This window comes from Choristoneura fumiferana, chromosome 15 (assembly GCF_025370935.1).
Source record: "Choristoneura fumiferana chromosome 15, NRCan_CFum_1, whole genome shotgun sequence".
In the NCBI taxonomy this organism is placed as follows: Eukaryota; Metazoa; Arthropoda; class Insecta; order Lepidoptera; family Tortricidae; genus Choristoneura; species Choristoneura fumiferana.
This window is the reverse complement of record NC_133486.1, coordinates 13,447,933-13,458,271: the sequence shown is the minus strand read 5'-3', so window position 1 is coordinate 13,458,271 and position 10,339 is coordinate 13,447,933. Positions and strand designations below refer to the sequence as shown.

The 10,339-nt window shown below is 42.6% G+C and overlaps 1 protein-coding gene across 1 annotated transcript in view; it reads right to left on the bottom strand.

Annotated features, from left to right (window-relative positions):
* pod1 (coronin) overlaps positions 1-10,339 on the bottom strand; it is a 34,744-nt gene that overhangs the window by 7,583 nt on the left and 16,822 nt on the right. Inside the window, 10 exon segments of the mRNA XM_074098643.1 lie at positions 647-759; positions 1,794-1,929; positions 2,580-2,654; positions 4,914-5,045; positions 5,494-5,632; positions 6,000-6,121; positions 7,850-8,109; positions 8,777-8,902; positions 8,905-9,018; positions 10,163-10,276. Coding sequence (XP_073954744.1) covers positions 647-759; positions 1,794-1,929; positions 2,580-2,654; positions 4,914-5,045; positions 5,494-5,632; positions 6,000-6,121; positions 7,850-8,109; positions 8,777-8,902; positions 8,905-9,018; positions 10,163-10,276 — 1,331 coding nt within the window.

The window sequence follows — 10,339 nt, the reverse complement described above, 5'->3', positions numbered from 1 at the left end:
CACATGCTAATACACTAAATTAATAATCAATTCATCATCATCCCAGCCTATATACGTCCCACTGCTGGGCACAGGCCTCCTCTCAGAACAAGAGGGCTTGGCCATAGTTCCCACGCGGGCCCAGTGCGGATTGGGAACTTCGCACGCACCATTGAATCGCTTCGCAGGTTTGCGCAGGTTTCCTCACGATGTTTTCCTTCACCGCAAAGCTCGTGGTAAATTTCAAATGTAATTCCGCACATGAATTTCGAAAAAGTCAGAGGTGCGAGCCGGGGTTCGAACCCACGACCCTCTGCTTGAGAGGCGATAGGTCAAACCACTAGGCCACCACGGCTAATTAATTAATTAAATAATCAATTAATTAATTAATTAATTTTCTTGTTAATATATTTTTTAAATTTCTTTTTCAGCCCAACCCTTGGCCCTAGAATTCAAAGAAACAATACACAGGAACATTAAGGGGATGTATGTGTTTGTTTTAAGGTGACCCTATCTCCGTAATTGTAAATACCCACTAGCTAGAGAATTCAAATTTGACATGCACGTAGGTAGTTATTTTTATAACAGCTAAAAACTAGGAGTATGGTTGTACTGATGGCACCATATAAATCTTTCTTTTTCTTTCTTTCTTTCTTTCTTTACTCACGCTGTCCTGTTTCTCCTTGGGGTCGGTAGGCACGTGCGACTTGATGAGGTCGGGTTTGGCCTTCTGCGGCGGCTTTGCCGGCTCTTTCGCCGCCCCCACCGTGTGCGCTGACACTGCACACAACACATTGCTATTTTAAAGACATATTATAGAAATAAGAAGAAAGATGGAAGACATTTATTCACATTCACAAAGACACGCAAATACAACAAAATCAAAACAAAAAAGAAACAATAAACAGCAAATAGCTGTTTTTAAATTAATTTAGTTTAATTTAGTTTTTAAATGGGTCCCACTGAAAAACAGCGTTGCGGCTTGCCGTAACAGTATGCTGAGTGGGGTCCACTTTATACTATTCGATGTTTTTTTTTGTTCTCTCCATCTAATGTATTTCTCTCTCTCTCTCTCTCTCTCTCTCTCTCTCTCTCTCTCTCTCTCTCTCTCTCTCTCTCTCTCTCTCTCTCTCTCTCTCTCTCTCTCTCTCTCTCTCTCTCTCTCTCTCTCTCAAACACAAATAAAATGAAAAAGAAATACAAAAATTAAAATACACGATTTTGTGTGTCCCCGCAAAAGTGTGTCTCAGCATTATGTTGAGGCGTTAGACACCTGCAGCGCTGATATTCAGTCGGAACCGTCTACATCATGTCATTTATTTTTTGAAACTATCAGCGCTATCAGAAAGACCATCATTGCCAAGAAGAATGCACCGCAAAAAACTTGTCAAAAATTCATTATTATATTATATTTAGCCTACAACTGCGTCCCACTGGTGTGCCGCAAAACACACTTTGCAGAACCCTAAATTACAGTACTTATAATAATAACTAGCATTTGCCCGCGGCTCCGCCCGCGTGGTATTCGTTTATGAACATCGAACTGTGCATTTTTCCGGGATAAAAAGTAGCCTATGTCACTCTCGAGCCCATAAACTATCTCTATGCCAAAAATCACGTCGATCCGTCGCTCCGTTACGGCGTGAAAGACGGACAAACACACAAACATACAAACACACTTTCTCATTTATAATATTAGTAAGTATGGATTACAACCTAAGTTAATTCAGTTCAAAATTAATATAATCAGAGAAAAAAAAAACTATAAGAAAAGATTACATGAAAAGAAAAAAAGGGATGTAATGGGGACTCACAGGGCTGCATGCCGGGCGGCTGGAGACTCGCGGTGCGCGCGGGCGCGGGCTGCGAGGCGAGCCACGCGGCGGCCGGCTGCCACGGGGACCACGTCACCAGCGTCGGCGGGAACAGGTCGTCTTGGAACAACTCGCTCTGAAACAACCATACGTTTGAATCCAAACACCTATATCCCATCAAAAACATTACATGTAAAAAGCTGCAAGTCTCGCAACGCAGTTTTTATATTCTTATAGTACAGGTGTCAACAGAACTCGCTTATTTGAATCACCAACTTGCTTATTTTAAAACCGTGGAAAAATACATCTTATAGTTCTCAAATAAAGAGTACGCCAAATTTTTTTAATACACATACCGACTTGGCCATCGCACTTAACGCTTTGCTTAATACATACTTATATATTATGTGTATTGCTCAAACTGCATGGCATTAGGGCTAGCGCTATGTTAAATAAGGATTACTAATATCTGATGTACGGAAACACCCAAACACCCATATCCATGGGCAAAAGATGTTTACAGAATAATTTGAGAGGTTATTGCGTTAACTTTGCCTGGACCCTCTAGAAAGGTTTTTCGTCAGGATTTTTGATTGGAAGTGTTTGCTCAACTATCACCAACACCACACTACGCTGACGCTTTTCGAACTCAATCATTGTTCACCATCAGACCATTTGAGTGAGTTCTTACAGTGTGGAGGTGGAAGAGTTGCATGAACACACATTTGTTGCATAGACGTAGCTATCGTAAGGTCTCGGGTGAACAAAGTAATTATTTTAAATTACCTTTATCCTCGGAACGGTGAACGATAGAGGTTCAATGTTGCCATTGGTCAGTCGCAGTGCTCTTGCAAATTCCACCTGAAATAATACAGTTTCTTTCAATTCATCGTTATATTTTAGGTTATCGGTTTAGTGCCTGAAAGCAGCTGTACAGGTTTATCATCCCGATTTTTGAGTCAAAGTGTAGTCACACCTTGTTGGTACATTTTGAACATCGATCAATGTATGGAAACATTTTGTTAACCACAATTAAAAAGTTCCAAAAAACATTCAATCGAACGAACCCAACCATCTGCTGAAAAATTCCGGAATAATCAGAAGACATCTTGAACAGCATAAGTTTTTTTCTGGAGCTCTAAACTATTCATGATATATTTCAGGATTATCCTGTAGAACCCTATAGATTAGGTTAGCTTTACAAAAATCCTGAAGTACTTTTTTTTTTTTTTTTAATAGCCTATATAGTGTCCCACTGCTGGGCAAAGGCCTCCCCTTTCTCCTTCCACTCGTCTCTGGCCTCGGCAAAATGTTGCCAGTCCGGCTGGAATCGCTCCAAATCGTCCCGCCACCTTCTTTTAGGACTACCTCTGCTCCGGTGCCCGTCGCTTGGAACCCAATCAGTGGTGATTTTAGCCCAACGATCCGGATGCATCCGGCAGACATGTCCTGCCCAGTCCCACTTGAGTTTGGCGGTTTTCGTCCCCACATCAACAATTCGGGTTTTTGAGCGCAGTTCAGTGTTCCTTATTCTATCGGCTCTTCGAACACCTAGGATACTGCGCTCCATAGCCCGCTGGCAAACCTTGAGTTTGGACTTCTGGGCCTCAGTCAAAGACCAGGTCTGAGCACCGTAGGTTAGGATGGGCAGGATGCACATGTCAACGAGCTTGCGTTTTAAGGCTAGTGGAAGTTTACCCTTCATTAGTGCTTTCATGGACCAGTAGCTCCTCCAGGCATTTTCAATACGTTTGTCGACTTCTTTGCCTTGTCTGTTTTCAAAGGAGACTATCTGGCCCAAATAAGTATACTCGTTGACATAGTGAATCACATGCTCATCTACCATTACCCTACGTTTGATGCTATTCGTCATCAACTTAGTCTTTGACCGATTCATCGTAAGTCCAACTTCAAGGCTTGCTGTGCTTAGTTCTTGAAGCATTTTTTGTAGTTCGCTCGCTGATGTTGAAAAGAGAACGATGTCATCAGCAAAACGAAGATTTGTCAACTTTTTGCTTCCGACATCGATTCCCTTGCTTTGCCAAGAGATCGCCAACGCTCTGAACACTTCTTCGAGGCAACTGGTAAACAGTTTGGGGAAAGTGGGTCACCCTGTTTTACTCCTTTTTCCACCGTAAACGAAGGGCCGGGATTATGAAGTTTTATGCTGGCTGTGCTATTGCGATAGATTAGGCCAATGAGCTCCACATAGGTTGAATCTATCTGTTGACTGCGCAGTGCGGACAGTATAGCACAATGCTTGACACTGTCAAAAGCCTTGCTGTAGTCAACGAATGCCAGATAAAGTGGCATGTTGAACTCATTGGCCTTTTCCATCACTTGATTTAGAGCATGTAGATGGTCAGTCGTGGAGAACGAAGGTCGAAAGCCAGCCTGTTCAGGAGGTTGGTGCTGGTCTAGTTGTGGAGAGATACGGTTTTGCAGAATCTTAGTAAAGAGTTTGTATAAGTGAGACACCAAACTAATTGGCCTGTGATTGTTAATATCTGTCTTGTCACCCTTTTTGTGTAACAAGATGATATTAGAATGACAAAGTGTTTGGGGAATTGAGCCAGTCTGTAGTATGGAGTTCAATAGATTTGAAATATGCGGCAACAAAGCCTCTTTACCTATTCGCACAGCTTCTGTTGTAATCCCATCACCTCCAGGGCTCCGTTGGTATGGCATGCTTTTTAAGGCATTACTGATCTCGTGTTCCGTTATTGGAGGGATGTTTTCAGAACAGTGGAAATTGGTATTATCAGTATTACGGGATGGATCGCAGTACAACAATTTGTAAAATTTTGAGGCAATCTGTGTGACTTTTTCTCTGTTGGAATGTTTTACGCCTTTCTCATCTCTTAGTGCGGTTATCCAAGGTTTTTGAAGTACTTACAGCCAAAAAAAAATCGTTCGTCCATATGAAACAGTTGGGAACTGTATCATTAGGGAAAAATATATATTTTCGGCGAAAAATTAGATAACCTTAATCAATATGATAGATGACACCATAAAACAATAATTCCAAGACAACTCCAGTAAAAAACCGTTTTGTCAAAGACATTATGGTTCCACCTTCCACCAGAGCTTGCCACCCTGCGGCCCTGTTACCCGTATTACCTTTTCGACGGCCAGCAGACTCTTGTTGAGGAAGGCGATGCCCTGATGCAGCGTGGGCGCGCGGTGGTGGGACAGCGCGCACAGGTGGGGCGGCTCGCTCGTCACCTCGTAGCAGTACATCGTGGAGTCGCCCTACGGACACCGACAACACCCATCATGGTAACGTACAGGGGACACCAGCCAGCAGACACCGCGCCGCGCGACGACGGATACAGCAGACAAGTAACACGGAGTATGGGATAGGGACTGGAGAGTGGGGGTGGGAGAATGGCGACTGGAGACTGGGGTGTGGGGAGTGGGGACTGTAGGCTGGGGACTATGGACTGAAGACTAGGAACTGAAGAATGGGAACAGGGGGACTGGGGACTAGGGACTGGAGAGTGGGGGCAGGGGACTGGGGACTATGGACTGAAGACAAGGGACTGAAGAATGGGGACAGGGGGACTGGGGACTCGGGACAGGGGACTGGAGAGTGGGGACAGGGTTAAGAAAATAGGGGACGAAGGACAAGAGACAGTGTCACCTGTTGCTTATCTTTTGATTTTATAACCAATTAAGTGGCTCTTACTCATTTACTTACCCGTCCAGTAAGGAAGATGGTAGCAGAGTCATGGTCGATATGGGTCTGAAGGATGGCCGGGGACACATCCAAACCCACCGTGCTCACAGGCGCGCTCAAGTCACTCGCCTTGTATAGATAGATCTGACGTTCCGACACCCTGTACACAAATGTCTCCATGACAAAACTCATCTCTTACTAACACTATGTCGAATAAGGCGCCCGTGCCTAAAATACCACATTTTTTAAATACTACGTTACGTATTTACCACATTTCTAGCTTACCAGATTCTCGTTGCACCACATTACGAAATAGAAGATTAAAAATCGACTACTCAAGTAAGTATGTTTTTGGTGAAATGTCTTATTATGGACATCTGGTACAGTGGAAATATGATAAATGTAATGTAATATTTTGGAAAGTGCGGTATTTTAGGCACGAGCGGACATAAAATGAAAATGGAACATCATAAATGATCTTTTTAGTATATATTGAAAGTGTTTGGGTAGTTTTTGAGTGCACTGACTTGTCAAAGCCGGTGACGACGAGGTGAGTTGCGTTGAGCGCCCAGACGACGCGCGCGCCGCGGCTGCCCGCCGGCCCGGGCCCGCTGCGGATCGCCTCCGTCGACGCTCGCGGCTTGAAAATCTGACAACAGATAAAATAGAAATTGAAGAGACGTATTTGGGTATTTTCACAAAAAAAAAGTGCACCTTCTTTTTCAATTTTAGAAAAAAAAAAGGTTTTTGCCACTCAGAATCGAGAGCACAATCGATTACGATGGTTTTAAATAATCCCAAACAAAAACGTCACACACAGTTTTGTGACTTTTTTTCATACACTGTATGGGCGTCACAAAACTGACTCATAAAATTTGTATGAAAAAATATAATACATTTTTTAAGAAAAGTTAAGTACACTTTTTTCAAAATGCCCATTTACGGGAATAGGTTTTATCGTGGACGCTAAAGTACTCGTTACCACCCTTCTTTTAGCATACTAGTATTTACTCATACAAGTATGGTGACTCGAAAAGTTCAGACGCAGTTCTAGTCTCGCAATTCGGTGACTTTTAGATACCCCTAAAGTACTAAGGGAAGTTAATAACACCTAGCTACAATACTCGTAGGCGCCTACAGGTGTCGAAACTTCATTTATGACGTTACAACGCCCGTATTTCCAATACGCTTTTTTATGAAATTACGTAATTTGATCTATTGAGTAGGGTACTCGTAAATATTCATGGACCTAGGGCTTTATTGTCTAAGACACTTGGAATCACAATAGTTTTCACCATTTCTTTCAGTGACACGGTACAAAACAAGAGATGGTAATATGATCGTGAACGTCAGCGCGTTAGTACAGTACCCGGCGATAAAGATTGCACATCGGTCTTCGGTAAAAGACAACTGGCTGTTCACGACGATTTCCGAACACTGGCCACCGTCCATTAATCATCGTATTTAATAAGTGACGTTTTGTATCAAATAAATACTGCACCTCTAAGACCTCTATCTCATGCATACATGTTTATTTAACGTTTGGGCTCCACAGAAAACCAGCGTTACTGCACATAATGTGCGGCAACACATGCTGTGTGGAGACCCTTTTTGGTATCCTGCCGTGTCACCAAGTAACATAGTCATAGTGCTAGTTCTAGTCTTAGTTTTAGGTAGTACTTATGGAGCCAAAATAAACCTTTCTTTCTTTCTCTATGGACATACTTAGTTTACGTCAAATTAATGACATGTAAACTTCAGATATCTATAGAGAGCTGTTGCAACTACTACAAAAACGATAGTTCCCTCTTTTTCCTAAAGATGCCATCGTACAATTTAAAGTTTTGGGGGTTTCAACAACTCTTTATTACATATTTTCATCTAAATGCGTCCGTACTCTACTGCTGCACCTGTACAACGACTGACAAAAGTCGCATAAATAGTGTGTGACAACGCTCTACGAAGCCGAAATTAGCAGTCTTTTTCCAAAGATCGATGTGCAATCTTTATGGCGTTAGACACTACGACCTCTGGACAATGACGAGTTTTGGATTAGTGTTTCTATGGATACGTCCTAGTGCGTCTCACCCATAATACAAATGCAAAGCAATTTATAATCGTACGACCAGGGATTGGTGGCGAATCTGCTTCTATGCTGATGCTTATGAAATTATTTAGTAATACCGTATCGAAAATACAAACTGAAACATGGATGCACAGAAAAACTAGAAAAAGAGACCAAATGGATTTCACGGGATAACCGTATAACAAATTTGGAGTTGAAATAAAAAATACAAAAAGACTCCAAAACCAATCTTAATTTAGTAATACCACTAATAACGCTCATTTGATATAATAACACAAATAATAGACTTACCCGAACAAGTCCATCTTTGCACACGGTGGCCAAATATTCCCCGCAAGGCGACCAATCCAGCGCGAATATCTGCTCAGTGTGGCCGGTCAAAGTGATGGCCGCAACCGGCACTTCAGGGCTGAGATCCCATATTTTCACTGTGAGGTCGTGAGCTGCCGTAGTGAGAAGATCTGAGGCCGTGGGGTGGAAACGCACGATGTAAATTTTGTCGGGGTGTGCGGACCACGTGCGGTTTGGGGTGTTCGTTGATTCTTGGAGGCCTGTTGGGGTTGGAATGTCGTTAGATGTAACGATGGTATAAAAGAAATGTCGGAGAAACTAATAATCCGAGTCAATGTCGACCTCAGAGCAGACAGTTTTTCGCACCTTTAAAATTAAACTAAAATAATTCGAAATATTCACATTTCTAAAATAATCGGGGACGTTCTGAAGAATGGTTGGGTCAGGAGTACTCTTCGCCGACGTGCATGCATGAAAAGAATGACGAATCAATGTAGTTGTATGCCAGAATCGTAGCATGTGGAAGGATGTAGTCTCTGCCTACCCCGTTGGGAAAGGGCCGTGATTTTATGTATGTATGTATGTCCAAAATAAACTTTAAATAAAACACAATATGGTCGATTTTTAAAATGAGAAAATTTCGAATTATTTCTGTTTAATTTTAAAGGTGCGTTTTGCCCAACGACAGATTCGCGCAGTGCAGAGGGGCAACGCGCCCAGCGTCTTGCATGCAATAGCCCGCACCGAGCTGCCTCTGGAACAGGAAGCCTATTTTCTCAACTTTTTGTTTTATTTTATATAATTATTTGTTACTTTTTCTGTTTGTAATTTAAGTAAATTTTTATGCTGTGTGACGTAAAGAGGCAGATAATGATGATGATGTGTATTGGGGAGGCAGAGATCGAAAACAGCGTTTCAAAATCAAACCTCCTTCTGGTATAATCCACTCGCGCAGCATCCCATCATCGCAGGCCACGACGAGGCGGTCGTCCCGGAAGGGGTCCCAGGCCCAGTCCTGCAGCACGGCGGGGTGCAGCAGCGCGGGGGGGTGCACGCCGGCGGGTGCGCGGGGGGGGCGCGCGCCAGGGGGGTCGCGCCCACGGGGAGCTCTACTACCGCCACGCGCCCCCCGCCGCCGGATACTGGGACGGCGCAACGGACGCCGTTCGCTGGAAGGGGAAAGGTTAAAGAGGTTCTCGGTCTGGTTTGTTTTTTAGTTCTGTAGTCCCTAGAAGGAACTCTTAGTTTTGCCATATCTGTCCGTCCGCGGATTTGCTTAGACTCACAATTACAAAAAGCTATAATTTAAAATTACTAATTTTTCGTGAATACACACGGTTATTGGTAAGGTTTTGCAAAAAAGTTAAGTTTTTAATTAATTTTAGGAGACCCATACCTTACTTTTTTTTTGCAAAATCTTTCTATTTAAATCATCTCAGAAATGGTTCACTTTTATACGTCTGATGACGTGATGACAGAAAAAAATGATTGACGTGGGTCAACTTTTTCTTCGCATTTAAATCGCATCAGATGGAACCACTTATAAAAGTGAAAGTTTGTGAGTGAGTGAGTGAGTTTGTGAGTGAGTCAGTATGTTTGTTACTTCTTCACGCTGAAACGGCTGGACGGATTTAGATGAAATTTGGCAAAAAGTTACTTTATAACCTGGATTAAATCATAGGATACTTTTTATTCCGATATTCCCACGAGGGATAAAATCTCTAAATAACAACTGGTGGGCTCAGAGTCATGAAATTTGATATGTAGGTAGCTGGACGTCTGCAATAACACATCTTCTTCTTCTTCTTCGTCGTTTCACTCTTGACAGAGTGGTCGTGGTCATCATTTTCTAGGTGCTGGTAGCAAGCTTAACAATACGCCTCCATTCCTCCCTGACAGCCAACACATAGCACACAATAACACATAGGCTACTTTTTATCCCGTTGTTCCCATGGGATAGAGATGAAATTTCGAACTAATAACCGCTAGGCTTAGGAGTCATGAAATTTGACCATAATTGTTTTTGATGTAACGTCAATGAAAACAACGATTTATTTTTCGGGAATTCCCACGGGAATTTTTAAAAATCCCGGAATTTCAATTCAGCTGCTGGACCTAATGACTTACGTGTGCAAAGCCGCGGGTAAACACTAGTTACATATAAAAAAATAACGCATTTTTGTTTCAAAATCAAATTCTTAGTCTGTTTTTTTTTCATTAAGTTGTTTTATATTTTACTGTTGTGTAATGTTGTTGTTGGAGCCACCTTGGGTTATGCGTTGATGAGTCAGTCACGCCAATAATAGGACTTACCATAAAAACCATTGCACTCTCCGGAGATCTGGCGGCTGATGTTCTTTATGTTCTCCACATGTGTAGACTTGTGGCCGGGCGTGCCTTTGAGGTGCCGGAATTTGGACACCTTGCCTGGACAAATATAAATTGTGTACTGAGCGACAAAAAATCTGGCCCTCAAATGTATGCAGAATA